Source organism: Scomber japonicus, chromosome 10 (assembly GCF_027409825.1).
Source record: "Scomber japonicus isolate fScoJap1 chromosome 10, fScoJap1.pri, whole genome shotgun sequence".
Taxonomy (NCBI): Eukaryota; Metazoa; Chordata; class Actinopteri; order Scombriformes; family Scombridae; genus Scomber; species Scomber japonicus.
In genome coordinates this window covers 2,482,463-2,502,837 of record NC_070587.1, presented here as the reverse complement: position 1 = coordinate 2,502,837, position 20,375 = coordinate 2,482,463, and the positions used below count along the sequence as shown (strand labels likewise).

Below are 20,375 nucleotides of genomic sequence, written 5' to 3'. Positions count from 1 at the left end.
CACGAGACTGTGGTGAAAGAGCAAGAAGCAATATTCTTCCAAACTGTGAGTAGTTTAATTATGTTTAATTAGACTCTGTTATACAGTCATTTATAACTCTGCAACTTGAGCTTGTTAAAGCAGCTGTGCTTGATGGTTGTCTTGGTTCTAAAGCAGCTAATTAACATATTTCTTTAACTTCATATAACTTCAGCTGTGTACATTTTTGGATTATGATTCGATGCTTATTTGTTAAGGCTGTAGAGGCTTTCATAAACTTGTGTTTAGTCATAATTGTTTTTTGTGAACAATATTTTCTATTTCACATTAAAGACTGGATGTCTAGTGAGAGGAGATGACGGTGGATTTCACATCTGTCCTGCAGGTGTGACAAGAGTTTGTCCACTTTGATGTTGGCTTCTAGTAGGCTTGTTTAAAAAAAAAAAAAAAATCGTGGTGGAGATGTTGAAATTTAAGAATATGTTAAAAGAAAAAAAAGTCAAATGAGGCACAATAGTGATCTGAAAGTCTGCTTTAATCTTTGCATGGTGTCATTTTAAAGCTATGTTTTATTCTTATTACATTAAATACATACTGTTACATTCTTATTTTATTCTTTACAAGAAATTTAAGACAAATTAACCTTAAAAATATCTCTTTCAATAAGGATTCCCCTAAATTCAGTTCAGTTTGGTTCAATCAGTATTGATAACATACAAGTTTGGAGCTGCTTGCTGGACCATCTCAGTTTGAAAACTTTTTTTCATAAACTTGACTGGTGTCTCGTGTGTTAAACCAATTAATGAGGCTACTAAACTCGCTAATTGGCTACTTAATTGGCCCCTGTAGCTGCGCGTGTTGCTTCTGCTGGCTTTTAACGCCCCGCCATCCCTCCCTTTCTGCTCCCAGACATCAAAATCCCCCCCTTGTCACAACGATTTAGGGTCAGTCCCTCAAAGGGAGGAAGGTGCTTTCGCCGTGGACTCCCCCCCTCCAACCCCACCTCTGGCACCTCTGGATCCCCCCTCTATCAGTATCTCCCTCCCACTCTATCTCGGTGTTTTATGTCTGCGTCACAACAAGTCGGTCGGTGGAGAGAGGCAGGGATGATGGCGTCTCTGGCGGCTTGATTCCGTTGCTGCTCTGACAAACCCGCCTCAATAGCATCAATAGGTGGTGGTGGAGAGGAGGGGGGGAGGAGGAGAAGAGAGCAAAAGCGACAGTAACATGACGAAACGGAATCGCGGAGGAGGACGGACAAACTAGGCTGAGAGACGGACGGACAGTCGCCTCCTCGCTGACGGCTTGACTGACACACACACATACACACACACATACATACACACACACACACACAAGGCGCTTGGCACAGACAGGGGGACATACATGCACATCATCCACTTTTTGCAAACACGCAGGCTGCGCATCCGAGCGGGCAGTAATTGGACAGCGGAGCTCCACAGCAGATGAGGGCATTTCATGTCCAGCCTGCCCAGGAATCACTGTGACCCCGACGGAAAGGAGTTCGACTTCACAGGTATACCCTTCACCGGTCAGCTTGCTTACTGTACAATTTGCCTGATTTGCTTTTTTTGACTCACAAAGGCTACATACAGTGACATGTATCCTCTGCGTCTGTCTTGACTTGAGTGCATGCACTGGAACAAATGCTCAACGTGCAAGAGATAATGTCTGCATAGTCATTTCATACATCTATTCAAGTTTTTAAGATGTTGGAAGAGGGGGGGAGAGACCACGGCAAAGTGCATGGCAGACGCTTCAAGTAGCTGCACAGTGATCTTTGCTCATTCAATCAAACTGTATTGCAGCAGTCATCATGCAGTGTTTTGTGTGTGTGTGTGTGTGTATGTATGTGTGTGTGTTTCATGCGTGCAGTAATCATTTGTCTTGCTCTCTCTGGTTATGTACTCACTCTCATCTTTCACTGGTGGTGGATACAGGCTGTGTCTATGCTCTCCCCTCTAAAAAAAAAAAAAGGGGTGGGGGGGGTGGGTTTGAATTTAACCCCTTTGCACCGAAGCCCGCCTGTCTGAGAGCCAGCCGAAACGCCGGGGTCGTAAACCCCCTCTGTCAGCAATGGCAGCAAAGTATTCAGCGAATAAATCGGATTTCCATTTCACATGAGCCCCTGCTCCCTCTCTCTCCTCCTCTCCCTCTCTGTCTCTCTCCTCAGGATGGGGGGAGTAAGTGAGGGAGATGATGTGTTGGCTCGATGGAGTGATGGACTACTGTACCTCGGCAATGTGAAAAGAGTAAGTGCGTGTGGGTGTTTGTGCAGGAGGGAAAGAGTGTGTGCTTGTGTGTGTGTGTGTGTGTCAGAAAGATAGTTTTGTGTGTGTCTGTGTGTGTGTGTGTATCAGACAGTAAGTGTGCTCACCTGGATTTGAAAAGACTTCCATTTAGTTTTGTCAATCACTCTCCACTCACCTGCTATCTCCCTCTCAGGTAGATGGAGTCAAGCAGTGTTGTCTGGTGAGATTTGAGGACAACTCAGAGTTCTGGGTCCTAAGAAAGGACATTCACTCATGTAAGAAGAACTCCTCTCTCGCTCTCTCTCTCTCTGTGCTTAGCTAGAAGAGTAAATAGCTTCCTATTGGTAGTACTTTGTATTTCTTGGGTTGGAAAAATTCTCTTAGTTTGATTTTGTGAATGCACTGATGCTCAGCTTAACTCACTCTGTAGGTATTTTGATTCCACTCTTAAACTTTTACTCGAGGACCTAAAAGAATACTTCTCTGATTCTTTCACATTGTGAGCTTTAAACTTTTTTTTTTTTTAATTTTGTGTCTTTTCTCTCGCCGACATCGCTCGTTTGTCATCCGAGAAAATTACCAAAAAGAAATTACAGTCACGTTCAAGGTTATGATGCTGAGTGGTCTGAGTATTCTGATGGGGGCACGTTGAGATGTAATTGGTATATTAGAGCCTATTTATGAATTTATTAGACTAATGACTCCTCAGGGAAATGGCGCCCCCACTCCACCTAACATCAACCGAAGGGGAAGTTGGTAGCATGTTAGGACCAGGCTGAGTATCCGCCAGTCAAATGAAGTGAAATCTGAAAGGGTGCAGGAGACACTGAAATCAATGAGGTGGCAAGGATGTGAATCAATATACATAAATTAATGCCGTTGACTGCTCTCTCTCTCTCTCTTTCTTCCTCGCTGACATTTACTTTCGCTCTCTTCCTCCCCTCCCCTCGCCTTGCCTTTTCTCTCTGTGTCTTTTTCTGTTTGCCTCAGTCGCTGCTGGAGTGGAAGAACTTTGCTGTATTTGTGACGCTCCGCCTCTTAAAGAACCCCTCATAAATTGTCTTAAATGTCGCCACGGTAAGGAAGCATGCCTCATCATCCGCTGTCAAGCAGTAGTTCTCCACCAGTACTTGCACTGACCTTGAAGATTTGACACAGTATGCTAAATAACAGTGTTGCTCTTTCAAGAAAAAAAAAAAAAAAACCCAACACAGAACCACGTCATAAATGATAGATATGAGTTGTTGCACTTCCATCCTGACCACAATGGAAATAAATGAGCTATCCATACACTTGGAACATTATTCACTGATTTAAATGCTAGTGGGTGTCTTTACTGGCTTGTTTCTAATTTTACGACCCCCTCCAGACATGTTTCAAGACATAAAAAAATACTCTGCTTGGAATAATAATTTGTGTCTGATAAGTTTTTCTTCTCCACGAAAAAGTTAAGTTATCCTTTTAAAAAATTTGTAAAGTCAATTTCTCCTTCTCCCTTATTGAAAAATCCATAATCTATGAATATGTAGATATGCTTAGTTTTAAAAAGTTGAACTGTTAGACGCACAATGCCTCCTACTTCACTGAAAAGTTCATTCTCAGTGTATGTGCATAGCTTTAAGTGTCCACATCACACTTATGTAATTTGAATTTTGGACCTTTTGTTTGCTGCCAAATTAATTACAGTGTTACAAAATCATGCGTGAAGGTTCATGTTTTCTACACATTCATTCATTCTGCAAAGTGACAGCTAAGTGAAGTAACAATAAGTAAAATATGTTTTTTTGGGTAGAGGGGGACTTTATAAGTAAGCTTGAGTTATGATGTGGAAGTGGGGGGAAAAAGTCTTAGAAACACACGGAGTGGCAGGATGCACACAAGCAGGAAATGGCAACAAATTTTGCCGTCATGTCTTCACAGCTCTGTCAGGCGAACAGGTTTCTGACAGCTTGTTTTTTGGGGGGAAAAAGCAGACAAATATACTCCCTGCTCCCTCGATGAAAATAGTATAGTAAAATGTTTTGCATGCTGCTGAAACAAACCAGCAGAGCACTAAATATGGAGCTGCACTGCCATTATTGTCACTCTGACTGTCTGTCTTGCACACACGAATTAAACGCTCTGCCTCCTCCTCCCATTACAGGTTATCATCCAGAGTGCCACACGCCAACCATCGAACCGGAAGCTGACAGCGATTCGTGGATATGTCGGCAATGTGTCTTTGCAGTCGCAACCAAGGTCAGACTGCTAATCTCTCCGTCTCATACTCTGGGGGAAAAAAAAAAAACATTCAGGGTGTAATATGGGAGAAATCCAGTCAAATTTATCAGGCTTCGCTGCCACTACACTGTTGTGTATGGCGGGTAATAGGTTTATTTGAGGCAAAAGCACACTAATTTGCTCAGTATTGACTTCAGTATTAGATGTTCTACATTGTGTCCAAGAAATCATGAACAATCAATAGTTATGAAGCTGAGAAACTACACTGAAGTTGAAAGAAGTACATTTAAAGTCAATCAATCACATGTGCTCCAGTTCTGTAGATATGAGATGAGAAAGCACCCGGTTAATTGTCAATCAGTCAATGTCCGTATCTCATTGTCCAGACTTCCGCTGCCTTGGACACTATCTCTCACAGCTGACCTACAATAAAATGAGACGAATTGCTTTCTCCCCCCACCAAATGTGATCCGTCTCCCCTGCTGCTCTGACATGACAGTGATTGGAAGGGTCACAGACCAATCAGTTCTGTCCTAAAAATTGTGTTTTCAGAGAGGCGGGGCACTCAAACGAGGACGTTTTGCCCGGCTCATGCAGTTTATGAAACTCCGGCTCCCCTATCAGCTGTCTTCTTTAGACTGGGACCCGCAGCACCTGACCAATCAGCAACAGTGTTACTGCTACTGTGCCGGACCTGGAGAGTGAGTGACACTGCAGAGGCCAGTTTAAAGTTTGAATGTACTGTACATGAATGCTCTGATCGTCTCTCAAAGCTAGATCTCATCTCAGTCACATCACCTTGTGGATTATTTGTAAATTGCATGCAGCATATCAGACGGATGTCAAGGCAAGGCAGTTTTATTTATATAGCACATTTCATACACCATGGCAACTCAATGTGATTTACATAAAACAAACATTTAACAGTAAGAATTGGAAACAATGAATCATGCAATTTGAGAAATAAAAATAAAACCCAATTATACTAAAAACATGGAAACATTAAAACATACAATTAACCCCGCCCCACACACACACACACGTTTTCTGAATGATTTACGAGTGATGTTTTCTATATCAAGTCAGATATTGTCAAATCAAACCAAACTTTATTTAAATAGCAGATTTCATACGAAGGTTACAATGTGCTTTACATAGAAAGACAATATAGTCACAACAAAACCATAAAAGTGAAAGTGCTGAAGATAAAAATGCATCAACAGGTTTTAGTGCTGTCACGCAGGAATCCAAAAAGTCTAATATATATAAACACACACACACACACGCACACACACACACACACACACACACACACACACACACACACACACACACACACACACACACACACACACACACACACACACACACACACAAAGAATTTAGATGTAAAAATGTTTTTTCGCCTGCTTTTAAAAGTGTTCAGTGCTCCAGTTCAGGTAAGTTGTCAGTCAGAAAAGAAGTACAAGCTATCTTTTTAATGCATTTTCTGTCTTTTTTTTCTTTTAATTTATTTTTTTTCTTTTGTTGATGTGACAAACTTGAGAACCATAAACAGTATAAAACAAACTCCCAACTGCTGTATCTTTATGAGAAGTAACACCTGGTAGGAGTTTACACCTGAAGACACATTTCATGAGATGTGAACAGTCAGCTGCGCTCTTCAGCCCTTCAGCCTTTCTCTCAATTATGCATAAATACAAACTTGTCTTCATGCATTCATGTGTTAAAAGTGTCTGGGTGTTCTCTTGTTGTCGGACTGCAGATGGAACCTGAAGATGTTACAGTGTGGAAGTTGTGGCCAGTGGTTCCACGAGGCCTGCACGCAGTGTCTAACCAAGCCATTACTGTACGGGGACAGGTATGTTACACGGCACTATGACAACCATAGAGTCTTTATCATCATTTTATTATTACAGTCATTATTATAAAGGAATTTAATTGGTTGGAATTTGACACAGCAAGCATGCATTTTGAGTATGTTTATAGGTCTCTACAGACTGATATGGGATTTTTTATGATATATAGATATTTGAGAGTAAATCCTGCTAATAATGGATTGGTTGAAACTGATTGGAGTGAAACTTTAAAGCTGCAGTTGGTAACTTTGAGGAGAGAGAGGACTTAACATCAAATTTGAAGAAGTACAACTTTCAGATCCCTCCCCTCCCCCTCCCTCTCCACTGCACTCCTGCTCTGCCTCCAAAGTCCCTCCCCCAGAGGAGGCTGATGTGCACGCAGTGGTTGTTGATGCGCCATTACTTTCTCTACGCTCCTGAAGCCGCTCTCGGAGATATGAGCTTGACCGAGCTGAGGAGGAAGGGGGAGGGGCCTGTGTGCGTGAGCAGTGATTGACAGCTGTCAGACACTCCAGCAGACACAATCCTGGCTCTGATTGGTTCAGTAGGAGCAGTAGGCGGGGCTAAATGAGCCTGTTTTTTTTACAGATTACTAGTTTCATGTAATGCTGTCTGTACATAGTGACAGTCTTAGCAAATATGACAAAAAGTTACTTTTATAAGACTTACCAACTGCAGCTTTAATGCATTGAAAATATTTTGAACTTAGAACAAGAGTCTACAGCCCTGATAGTGTCTATTAAAGGCTGTATTAGCTAAATGCTAACATCATAAAATAATCTAAAGGACAAAGGGACAATGCTAACATGCTGATGTTAAGCAGATATAATATTTACAATGTTCACCAACTTATTCTAGTGAGCCCACATTTGCTTATTAGTGCTTACATTTATTATATTTATACTATTACTAATATCATATTTCATCTTCCAAATGATTTGTCAAATACTTAAGACTAAAAGGAAGACTTAATGGATCATGAGGAGAATACAGATGCCTGGAGCAAATTTCATGGCAAGTTATCTAATAGTTGATAGTAGAGACGTTTCACCTTAAATTCATTTATATTCCATTCAGTTTAATTTATATATAGAGCCAAATCCCAACAAAAGTTATCTCAAGACACTTTTCACATTGAACATGTCTAGACCATCATCTTTAAGAGAGTCAACATTCCCCTAATGTTAAAACCCCCCCACAAAGTTCAACCTCATGATGTCTCGGATGAACACAGAAGTCATGAAGGTTCATCCTCTGGGTAACTTGAAGGTCTCTATAACATTTCACAGCAGTCAGACATCACCATCCAGAGCAGCTCTAGTCTGTAGGTCTACAAACATTTCAGCAGATACAAATATATTTGTGATAAGCCAAAAACAGCTTATAATATCTTGGTGATATCTTGGTAGTCAGGATCTAATATTTGGATTGTTTTTTTCATGTAAGAAATTGAATTTTTTCTTTTAATCTTGTTTACACTGATCTTTTTACGTATTGGTCTACTGCTCACCACATGTTGTTTATTTAGTTTGTAGAGGTCAGACTGATCAGAAACCTACCTGTACCTGTATATGTACAGCTATATTTACTATGATTACAACCTTAGTAGAACTACAGCATTATTATTATTTATAATTCATTTGAATTTAATCGCTGAGTCTATAAAAATGTTTTGAAATAGTTCGTTTTTCAAAGCCTGAGATAACATTTTCAAATCTCCAAGCAGTCCCAATTCCCAAAGATCTTCAATTTCCAATGATACAAATTTGAGAACCTCTCTTTTGAGAAGCGAATTGGAACCAGCGAATTACCATTTCTACTCGATAAATCACAAATGATCGATCAATTTTCAAAGTTATTGTTCATTAATTTTCTGCTGATTGACTAATGGATGAATCAACTAATCAGTTGAGCAGCAGACCTCAGTCTGATTAAGATAATCAGATGAAGACGTCTACATGACAGCTTCACTTGTCAAGAGAGCTGCATTAATTAACTCCAGACTAAATTATTAGCCAGTTAATGTAGTCATTAACTCATGTTACAGGGACCTGAACTCCTCACATGTTCACAGCAAAAGGGACAGTGACAGACAGCAGAGCAGACATTTAATCTTACTAGTGGTAGTTCAGGTATGATGCAGGGTGGATATGCAAGCTGTTGATCACAGTGCAGTTTGATAGGCTGCATCTCATGCATGTAATAAAATGTATCCATCCATTAAGTTATTATTGTCATTAACCATCTGCGTTAGCTGGCTGGGTTTTACACTCGCCCTGACACCGTGTTATTGCCGAACCTGTCTGAGGAGTGAGGAGGCGGGGGGGCGGGGGTGGGGGGAGGAAGAGGAGGGATTAGATTTAGATTGACAGTTGGAGGAGAGGGAGGCCGGATTGGTACAACATCTGCTGAGCAGGTGATGGAGGAAGAGTGAAGACCGAGTTCACAGTTGGAATAGTAAGCATGTGCTGCCGTCATACGGTGTCTGTACTTCATCTTTTCCCGATGACCTTCAGCGAACACCTGCATATAGAAGCGCAGATGCACACTACGTTGGTGTGGTGCGAGCCGAGTTTCAGGGTCACCCACAACCGAATGTTATTAAAGTGGGACAGACACACCTGTGCGTTGATTTATTGTAATGTATTAAATGATAAAATATCCAGAAAAGAGATATTTATATAGACTGCAAGGAAAGAAGTTTCTTACCTTAAAATAGAAATTGCAGTATAAGTCTGCAAAGTGGTGAATATACTTGTTTTGGACTACAGCAGTTTTCACACAGTTGAAAAGTGAGGGGACAATAGGGGACAAAATTAAACATGATGCCTGTTTGGGATAAAATAAATGATATTTCTCAGAGACACATGATACCTGTCTGATTCTCTGTGTTTTCCACGTGTCTGTTTCAGGTTTTATCAATTCCAGTGCTCTGTATGTTCAAAAGGACCAGAGACCATCCAAAGACTACCCATGACCTGGTAATGTTAACAGTGACGCCTTTACTGACATGTTTATAGAGACAAATATGACACTTTTGACACTTTAGCCAAAGAAAGAAAACAACACAATTGATATTTTTCTTCTTCAGTCAAATGGTAAAAAGATAAATCATTTTCAATACATGTCACATCTAGTTTTATACACTTTTACTTCACACAACAACACAATAACTCCTCCTGCATGTGATAAAAAAGTGGTGTATTAAACTATGCTCAAAGATATTGAAAATATTATGAAACATATTTTTTAGATTTCTTCCATTTAGTTTTTGTTGTTTTGTTGTTTTTGTCTTTAATGTATATTTACTAGTTTCTAATTATCTAATTTTGACTATTTTTTCGATTTGAAATGCAGGGTGGATTTGGCTCATTTAGTGCTCTACCATCTCTCCCTGTGCTGCAAGAGGAAATACTTTGATTTTGACCATGAAATCCTGTCTTTCACCAATGAGAATTGGGACTCGTTGCTCCTAGGCGCGGTATTGATATTTCCCTGTTTAAGCACCATGATGAAATGATGTGAAATGCTGCCAGCCTTTTTGCATTTGAGACTTAAAGCCTATTAACCATCATTAAAGTAAAAAATTTAAAGTATATTTAAAAAAAAAAAAGTATAACCTCTGTGTATGCTTAAAGGGGAACGCCACTGAGTTAAAGAATAGCTTATGATACATTTCTTAATATGAATGAAGTTCTTGACAAACCTTCAAACTAAAGCGCTGAGGTTCAAAGTTGTTACACCATCTGGTTTCAAGTGTGAAGCGTCTCCACAGAGAATAAACACAAGATAAAAGTAGAGGTGACTGGGAGAGACACCACAGGGCATTTTATGTGCTTCCTGTACATGTATCTGAGGTTTTGGGTTCTCCTTTAAGCTGTTTTGAAAAGATCATTTTAAATGTATTGTTTGTCCTGTCACAACATGACAGCGGATTTTTCAGCCATGTAGCTACAAGAAGTAATTTTTTTCTGATATCCAGATTATTGCTGTCAGAGACTATAAAAGAAAATTATTGTAAGCATTAAGGGTTTTCTGTCTGATGGCTGTCCGCTGTGTAAACATAGATTTGATTTTTCATTCTTGTCTGTCCTCCAGCTCTCTGACACGCCAAGGCAAGACCGCTGTCACAATCTCCTCAACGCTCTGAACTCCCACAAGGACAGGTAAGTCATCGCATATGATGAGAAGAATAAACACCAAGCACTCATGTCTGGATTGATGAGTAGCACTCCATGAATAGAGGGGTCCTCTTAGTGCTCTGTAGTTTGTAAGGTTGGACACACAGACTGAAATGAGCGAGGTGAAATGTGTGACTTTGAATAAAATGGCAGCAAAATGTAACAACCAATTAAAGTATTTGGAATTTACTCTTTCTGGTGCAGCTTTTGTCTTGTTAGCAAAGGATGCAAGTTGTTGGTATTTAATCACAATAACCAGCCTAGCAGTATAATTGCTTTTAGTGGATTTCACACAAAAAAACAACAAAAAACCTTGCAGTCACAAAACTGCAAATTTCGCCAGACAAAGTCTCCTCTAATTATGTGTACCTAATTACACAGTCACTACCTTTTGAAACCTCCCTGAGTCTACTTTGTCATCAGGAGAATACATACATTTTGTTACATAACTTTAAATTCTTTATTAGCATCAAAGAGGAGTAATGAATGATAATTTTTAAGAACCAACACTAGACCAGGCTCACTACGTCTGCTGTACAAACTGTGTCTTTGATGTCTCTCAGGTTTGTCTCTGGAAAAGAGATCAAGAAGAAGAAGTGTCTTTTTGGGCTTCAGGTCCGAGCCCCTCCACCGCTGACGTCCGATTCTTCGCCCCTCATCACGGACCCACCTACCAACATCACGCACCGGAGAAGGTCAGAGTAAGGACAGCGTGTCTCTTTTCAGTTCTTATCTCAATAAGAGGGTTGGGGCTCCCACAGGGCATATAGTCATTACGCATGAACAATTAACTTAAGCCCACAATTTTCATATGCCAGCAATTGTATCAGTGTCTTAATAATCTCCTGAAAGAGGAGGCTATAAAACCCTCTGTGTGCTTACACTTGTACATCTGTAAGTGTGTCTGAGCACATGTGTATTAATGCGTCCTCTAGCATGCATGCATTTCATAGCTGGTGCTTCTTTTACCTCAGCTGTATGGAAGTATGGAATAATCTTCAGAAGTGCAGAGAAATGGAAAGAGGAATTCTTTTTTTTTTCAAATAGGAAAATCATTTTGCTTATGTGGTGACAGTTCATTCATACTTACAGTAATTAATCCTCCAGTCCTGTCTGCTCACCTAAATAACTGCACGCTGCAGGTTTCCAGCATCCATCAAGAGGCACTGATCTTATTGGCTGGCATCACTTTAGGCTCCGTCCATCTCCCTGACAAAAATGTGAGATGATTGGTTAAACCAGAGTGAAGTAATTTTTCTACTTATCAAATGAACCAATGTTCAGACGAAGTACAGCATTGATTTATCCTTCTAAAGAAAATCTCTTTTATTAGATTAGTGGTTGATTTTTCTTTTTTTTAAACAACAAATGTCTAATTTCATGTACTGTAGCAGTGGGCATTTTTTGGATAAAATAGCTATATTTGAGAGAAATGATGATAAAATGCTATTTTTTACAGCACTTTTCTAAACAGAGACAGAAAAAGAGGTTTACGACACAATAAAGAAACCTCAGTACAATAAAGAAAAGGAAAATACATAAAAATAAAATCACACTGCTTAGACAACAGCAATATTCCTCTGTCATATAAATATGGAGATTAATTGTCCACTGGTCAGTTTGTTGATCTAACATTTTGGTCTTTACAACTTCAGGCTGTTTTGCCATGGAATTTGGGATAGATTTTATGACCCCTCAAATGATGATTCCTGCTGATTATGGACACCCCCAAACTATTATACAGAGGCCATGTCAGGTGAAAATTACAGTAATGTCAACCTTGAGGAGGCACAATTCGATTTTCCAAAACGAGTGGCTGAATTCTTACATAAGATTTACTTTAGTGCTGCTATTACGGAGCTAACTTCTCTTAACCGCCCTCAGTCCAAAACTTTACACAAAGAAGATCTTGTAATTAAGTAAGAAGATTTCCGTGCAATTTGCTGAACACATTCATGCTACTAAGAGGATGAATCCCTCTGATTTTAATGAGTCCGTGGTCCTTTCTTTAGTGTTGCCCTCAGGAAAAAATATACATTTAAATTCCTACTACTCGCGCTGCTCTAATTATAGCATAATGGACAGTCCATTCAGCATTTTCAAATTGTGGATTGTAATGGACATTTGAGCCTCCAGGGGCCACTTTTGAAGTTTTAGACCTCAAGTATTGTTTTTATAAACAAATCAGGAGACAAGCAAGCAGAAGAAGAAGATAGAGAATAAGAGAAATGTAGGGGAGAAGAAAGTATGAAGAAGGTATAAGGATATAAATCCTCATCATCATTCAGGATATATCATCTCTCTGCTCTTATTTTCTTGTATTTTACACCTCTCAGTGGGCTTTCATGCAGACACATGAATGAACTAAGCATTGCACTATAAGACTGTATGTGCATGTTTGGTTTTTGTATATTAATTTATGTGTGTTTTTGCACTCTTCAGCCCGCTGTCACTACCCTGCCAGAGGAGAGTGGGGGGGCCAGAGCCACGTAAATCAAAGCGTCGTATCATTGAGACACAGGTCAGTACCTCTGTCTTCAGCTCATGAGGAGGGGGAGGGGGGGGGGGTCTGGGCCACAAAACCTCTCTGATTATTTTTTTTCTTCTTCTTTTTTTTTTTCTTAGGCAGGCAGGTAAACAGCTCTATGTGATCCAAATAACCTGTCAATCAAACACTGTGATGAAGGTTCATTTCGCAGTCTAGATCAGTCTGTGTGTCTTTTAACACCCAGTGCAGCTCAGTGCCTCGGTATTCTTTTTTTTCCTGTGTGTGTTAAATGCCTGCTGATGCTTTAAAGTGCACGGTTAGCGTAAAGGTAGCGTGTGAGAGATGAGCTGTCGTGTGTTTGGCTCGGTTAAAAATGTATAATTCAAAATACAAACTTGGCTGCACAAAAACCCGCTCAAGTATTTCATCAACATCTGCAGTTCAGCGCCGCATTTATCATGATCATCAAACCCAATTCCCAGCGGATCACACTGAAACAGCCAACATCACATGTGGCAGTTACTATTTATACACGGCATTCTTAACCGTGGATGCTCATTGTACTGTGTCCTCCTACACAACACTCTGATTCGTGTATGTGCACATACAGTAATCCTGGAACAATGCGATCCACGGAGCACTTGTTTCACTCTGGCAAATCCAGGCCCATTGTGCCCCTCTGATTGATGCTAATCTCCGTCCGTCTTGGAGGCGCAGGTTTGTTGTAGTGGGGAAAGTGAGATGGGAAGGAATGCTGATATGTGTAGCCTGGGATGGTTTCCAAGTGCACTTTGCAGTCGATTACAGTTTGGCCAGGTGGCGCTGGCATCTTGTCAGTGCAGCATTGACAGAGCACATCCATTTAAAGGCACAGACGTTGACTGAGGCCACTGAATAATAATCTCCCATCCTAATAGTAATGCTAGAGAAGAGAATGATAATGGGCCAAGCGAGTTGCTCCATATGTCACAGTCCAGCAGTGAGAAATGCAAAAACCTTCAAATGCGTCTCCCCGGATGACATTTCTGGTGATAAATGACTCTGATGATGCTCTGATGTTTTTACGTGTTATGGGTCATGAGTCGATGTGTCCGGAGAACTGCCTCACTAACCAGCCAACTCCATGAGATGTGCTGGTGAGGTAATATGTTCAAGCAGGACATACAACTACTGTGTCAGATGAGCCTTAGAAAGATGTGACTCACATCCATTTACGCTATTAGTGTGGATTTATTGACATATCTGCCCTCCAGTAATGCAGGCACATTAAATCAAAACCCTAAGAATGCAAGATATATATTACAAAATATGCATCAACTGTGCTTTAAAATGTCTTCACTCTGAATTTCAGTATGCAAACCTCTGTCTAGACATATTTATCTCAAAACTGAACGTTCCATATGCAAAATTAACTTTATGCATGACTGAGCACGGAGCTATCAGTGCTTGATTGACTCCTGTGATGATGTTGGCATCCAGACACAAGCTGATCTGTGTGAGTCTCCTGTGCCCAGGCTTGTCCACCCCCAGTGTCTGCCAACCCCATTGAGTTACTGCCATGTTGCCATGGCTACATGGGAGGGGCCAGCCTTTACACCTCCAGGAAGTCAGAGGAGGAGCTTAACTTGAGGTAAGTGGTATGGTACCATTTTGTGTCTGTTGTGACTGATGGGTATAAGAAGAGATGAAGCATCAGCTCACCTGTATTACATTTTACACATACAGTAACATGTGGTACAGGTGTACACGTGTTGATCATGAACAACTAACTGTAAGAATACTGTGTGTGTTAGCTGTTTAACGAAATGTTTAATGGATTTTTTGTGTCCATATGATTTTAGTCAAATTTAAAGGGGTTAAAATGAGAAAATAAATGTATGAACTAGTAACGTTCTTTTTTTTTTGGTGGACTCAGCATAAAATTTCTGCTTTTAATCCATTTAAGAGAATATATTAGAGGATTGGTGAATGGTGTACCCATAAAAACTTTGTACCAAATAATTAAACTTGCTTAAAAATGCTAAATTCTCAATAAAACACCATACTAACTAGTTTGGCATGATCCTACATTATAGCTTCTTTATATTAAATAAAGGTAATGGCATAAAATTGTTCTAAATATTAAATTTCATCTGGGAAATCATGTCAATCAGGAACCATTTTATTTTTAAAATGAAATAGTCCACTTAAATACACTGTAGGTGGATAAAATATTTAATATTGATCATTCTTTTGTGGTTACACCATTTGACATTTTCAGGAGCATTCAGTCTTTTGGCGCAAATGCCATTTCAATTGACCGAATACAACCGACACAAATATAAAATGTATATATATATATAGATATTTTTGAGTTGCTCATCTGGCCAACCCTTTATTTGTCACTGACTCAAATGCCTTTCTGAGAATCACAAACAACATCTGATGGTACAAAACTAAATATTATAGAAGCCATTTAAAGGGCTTGATATGCTTGTGATAATAATAGTGGAAAATATATATATATATATATATATATATAATTGATGGGGAACTGAAGAGATAGGGTGTGATGTGACAGACAAAAATCTCTCAGCAACCTTCAGCATCCCATACTTCCCACGTTATGAAGTAACATGATTCAGATAGATTTGTTTAAAGGTTTTTGAGCTATCTGCCTCTGAGACTCCGCCACTCCAGTACAATGCAGGTGGGATTATTTCTTTGGTTGAAAATATTTGCCATGAAAAACCCACTGACAGCAGGGATTTTTTCAAATGTCATTTTTCGGTCTTGTGACCAAAACAAACAAAATTATTTTTGGCTCTGTTGTATGAGGAGGATGACAGCCAACGTCAGAGCGAAACATATCTCAAAGCTCAAAGTGGATCTAACAAGGGGTCTGAATCAGAGCTGAAATATGCAAATATGAAATGTGAACAACCTTAGCAACAACATTAGCAACAAAGACAATGGGATGGACGGCTGTTTGTAGGCATGCGCGATCTGATGTTATCACGAGATGGTGCTAGATCAGGGGTGTGAAACATGCGGCCCGTGGGCCAGAACCGGCCCGCCAAGGGGTGCAATCCGGCCCACTTTCCTGTGTTCTTTTCCTTCCTTCCATCTGTCGTTTCTACCTTCCTTTTATCCTTTCTTTGTTCCTCCCTTCCTTCCTTCCTTCCTTCTTTCTTTCCATCTGTACTTCCTCCCTTTCTTCCTTCCAACTGTCCTTCCTACCTTCCTTTTATCCTTTCTTTGTTCCTCCCTTCCTTCCTTCCTTCCTTCCTTCTTTCTTTCCATCTGTCCTTCCTCCCTTTCTTCCTTCCATCTGTCCTTCCTCCCTTTCTTCCTTCTGTCCTTCCATCCATCTGTCCTTCCTCCCTTTCTTCCATCCATCTGTCCTTCCTCCCTTTCTTCCTTCCATCTGTCCTTCCTCCCTTTCTTCCTTCTGTCCTTCCATCCATCTGTCCTTCCTCCCTTTCTTCCTTCTGTCCTTCCTTCCATCTGTCCTTCCTCCCTTTCTTCCTTCCTTCTTTCCTTCCATTTGTCTTTCCTTCCATCCCTTCTTATTTCCTTCCTTCCTTCCTTCTTTCCCTCCATCTTTTTAATGATCCGGCCCACATGAGATCAAATTGGTCTGTATGTGGCCCTTGAATGAAAATGAGTTTGACACCTCTGTGCTAGATGTAACATTGTTAATGTCTTTTTCAGAGCACCTTTTGACAATGTTGACCTCAGGTTTTCTAATTTTTATCATGTTTACCATCCAACATTATAATAGTTTCAAAATCACAAATGTCCTCTATAAACTAAACTCAAACTAAACTATCTTCATGGATGCATACCACAAGGGAAAAGTGGGCAAGTATGTTTTAAATTCAGATCTTAGTCTTTTCTACTATTTTTAAACTCAGCTGGATAAAAATATTACTGTATTTTACATTTAAGCTGCAAAGTAAGCAACTCTGCCTTTAACGTCTTTAACCTCTGTGTGTCCTGTCCACAGCTCTCCCCCTAAGCGGATGTATGCCCTCTATCACACCACTTACAACGGAAACACTGCGCTCTCCAGGAGTCTCCATCACTACAACAGGTTTTGCTCATCTGTCATCCTTGTGGTAACTCCTGCTGGACATGCATATAGTCTCTTCACAGTATGAAGATAAAGATCGTAAAATGTATTCAGGGGTATTTTCACTGAGAGCAATGCGGTATGTTTTTCAGGAACGCCCTGATCACACTCACAAAGTTACACATTCACACCTGAAAGCTTCCCAGTACAACCACAGCTGACTACTGAGCAGCTCCACTGGAGTATGTGGCGTTAAGGGCATTGCTCAAGGGCAGCTCAGTTGTGGTAAAGAGGGAGGGGCAATTACTGCTACTTCACTCATCCCACCCAGATTTATCCTGCCAGTTACAAGCTCGCTTCTCTAACCTTTAGGCCACCACTGCCCCAAAATGATAGAAATGATGAAGTGATAGAAATTTGGACTTAAAGGTAACCAAACTCTTTCATATCTGGTTATTTGAGTTGTGATTTCTCTCTTAAATTTCCACAAAATCACATCAATTGTGATAAGATCTTTATATCATGATTTAACAGAGTGCATGTATAGTGATAGTACATTTTGTCCATTTTGCCCATCTTTAGTCACATGTGTAGGCTGCTCTGTTCAGCCGCAATATTTCACTGCTCCTTCTGTTTTTTTCACCATCTTGCAATCAAAGGAACAAGTTACCGACAGATTTATGTCCTAAAGTATCAGATTCTCTGCAAATGCTTATCACCGCATCTAAACAGCACTGAGTGACCCTTCAGTTGCTCCCAGTCTGCCTTCCAGTCTATGTTCTTGAGGACACTTTTCATCATTCAGAGAACAAGGACATTTCCGCAGCATAAGGCAGACAGTTAGACTGCAAATCTGCATGTTACTACAGTTTTTATGTTTTCTTCCTCATTAGCTGAAGTAACCTTGATTGTAAAAATGGTTCTTTTTGGCGTTGCATCAAACGGAGTTTAGCATTAAGCCGAAGATTTGTGATTACTAAATCTTTTAAAACCGTTTCAGTCACTACCACTAACGTATTGGGTCGTATGCCAACTAGCAGCATTTGTGAAGCCACATAAAGTTTAATTTATTTCAGACATACCCCCGTTGATTAATTTCAACTTTACATCACTTTTCCTCTTTGTCGATGAAGTTTGTGTTTGAATTGTCTTGTGAATCTATTTAAGCAGTTTAATTTTGAGTTACCAAGCAACACTTTTACTAATGTTGATGGTAATGACAAAAGTGTAAAGACGACATATACCTATTTGCTTTCTTGATGAGACTCAGATGAGAAGATAAATACCTCATCATGTCTGTACGCTAAATATGAAGCCAGAGCTAACAGGCTGTTAACCTAGCTTAGCATAAAGATTGGGAGCAGGAGGAAACAGGTAGCCTAGCTCTGACCAAAGTTAGATATATCCACCTATCAGCACCTCAGAATTTTGCTAATAAACATATTATATCTCATTAGTTTAAGAGTAAAAAGTGTTCATGTCAAGCTAAGTGGACTGCTAGCTCTAGCTTCATGAAAGTATTATCCATTTTCTCATCAAACTCTTGGCAAGAAAGCAAATAAGTGTGCTGTATTTTCTTTGAGGATATTCAAAGCTAGCTCTTACTTATAAATAATGCACATTTGGAGCAAACCTATTAAAACAATCTAGTATAAATGATGCATTGCAGTATCCTTCTTCATAAAGAAAACCTATTTTAATGGGACTGTGAAATACCCCTAAATGAATCAGTTCTTCTTCTTGACTCCTTTTGTTTTTCTAGTGTGGAGGACACCTGCAGGGTACCACCACCCTGCTTCCAGTACCCTCTAAACGCCAACGGCAGCCATCACCACCACCACCTCCACCAGCATCACCACAGCCACCAACACAACCACAACCACCAAAACCACCATAACCACCAAAACCACCACAACCATCAAAACCACCACAACCATCAAAACCAACACCAGCCGGGGCAGAAGCAGCTGGAGCCCCTCCTACCTTACCAGGTCGGCATGGGCGGAGGGGGTGGCATAGGTGGAGGAGGAGGAGGAGGAGGAGGTGGAGGTGGAGGTGGGGGAGGAGGAGGAGGAGGAGGAGGAGGAGGTGGAGGAGGAGGGGGAGGAGGAGGAGGAGGTGGTGGTGGTGGTGGTGGAGGAGGAGGAGGAGGAGGGAGTATGGGAGTCGGAGGGGGAGACGGGACAGTGGCCAGGAGCTGGGGAGGAGGGGAAGCGGTGAGAATCTTGGCGAGACGCGTCACGCCAGACGGGAAGGTGCAGTACCTTGTGGAGTGGGAGAACGTGAGTTTGTACTGAGACAAGAGAAAGTTAACGAGACGCAATGACTGTTTTTGCAGTTGCCACAAGAATACTGTGTATGTAATATGTGGCAGTGTTTAAAGTACAAACAAAACAAAAAGAGGAAAAAAAAAATCCCTACATGTTGCAAATCCAGGTTGCTCTCATAGTATCACCTCTATTCTACATGATTATAACCTCACTACTCGTTACTAAATGTCCCTCTTTGCTAGTGTTTCTCTGATATTTGTACTGTTAACTTTGGAATATGCCTTTGCATTTATCATGTTTTACAGTGATGAGGGAAAATATTTAAACCTCCTGCTAATTTGCCAATGTTTGAGCCACATTTAGTAGAATATGTCTTTAATTGAACCTAAATATTGTGAAGGAACAGTAAGTTACAAAACAAAATAAGAAAAGAAAGAAGGATAACTGCTTTTTCCAGTGTTAAAATAGTGCCAATAAAGGTAAGAGGTATTCATTTTAAATTTCTTTAAAAGCAGTTGAACAATCTTGTCTTTGCTGGCCTCTGCTGGCTCAGCTTCTTGCGTTGCTGCAGTGATGAAGAAGTGACATCTTCGATCTCACACAGAGATGCAACTCACTTAAAGCTTTTAATTAACAGTGTTTTAAGTTAACTCTTAAATATGCAGCTACTTATTTTTTTTTTTTAACTTAGTATGTTATTTTAGTTTTATTTTGCCACAAATAAACCAGGAAACTTCCACCAGTTGATGCTGCTATTTTTTATTAGATTGGCATACTGGTTAAAAATGTAGAAAAAAATCTTGCACAACCTTTTAAAATTTAAATTTCTGCACAAGTGCTAGGAGAAGCCACATTTTAATAACACATTATACAATTAGTAACATAGAAGTACTCTAACAACCTAAACAGTAAGCATTCATTTGGTCTCTCAGATGCTTTTCCAGCAATTCAATGACTATACATTGATGTGTTAGAACCTGCGTCATAAATATAGTCATTTTAAAGCTTTTGAAACTATTATTATATGTAACCTAGACATCAAAATAGCCAT

The 20,375-nt window shown here is 40.1% G+C and overlaps 1 protein-coding gene across 1 annotated transcript; it reads left to right on the top strand.

Moving 5' to 3' along the window:
* The first annotated feature begins 1,395 nt into the window (after positions 1-1,395).
* On the top strand, positions 1,396-19,512 carry phf1 (PHD finger protein 1). The gene is made up of 16 exons (XM_053327405.1): positions 1,396-1,516; positions 2,174-2,252; positions 2,446-2,527; positions 3,243-3,329; positions 4,396-4,490; positions 5,025-5,173; positions 6,238-6,333; positions 9,244-9,312; positions 9,689-9,812; positions 10,430-10,497; positions 11,076-11,207; positions 12,955-13,033; positions 14,515-14,630; positions 16,989-17,075; positions 18,817-19,109; positions 19,221-19,512. The coding sequence occupies exons 2-16, from the start codon at positions 2,175-2,177 to the stop codon at positions 19,349-19,351; spliced, it is 1,686 nt and encodes a 561-aa protein (XP_053183380.1). The 5' UTR covers positions 1,396-1,516; position 2,174; the 3' UTR covers positions 19,352-19,512.
* The last annotated feature ends 863 nt before the right edge of the window (positions 19,513-20,375 follow it).

Bases quoted from the DNA above. Each gene is read 5' to 3' on its own strand.
- phf1 (XM_053327405.1), top strand. From the start codon at position 2,175: ATGGGGGGAGTAAGTGAGGGAGATGATGTGTTGGCTCGATGGAGTGAT. The intron at 4,491-5,024 runs GTCAGACTGCTA...TTGTGTTTTCAG, and splicing joins TCTTTGCAGTCGCAACCAAG to AGAGGCGGGGCACTCAAACG. The intron at 9,813-10,429 runs GTATTGATATTT...TCTGTCCTCCAG, and splicing joins ACTCGTTGCTCCTAGGCGCG to CTCTCTGACACGCCAAGGCA.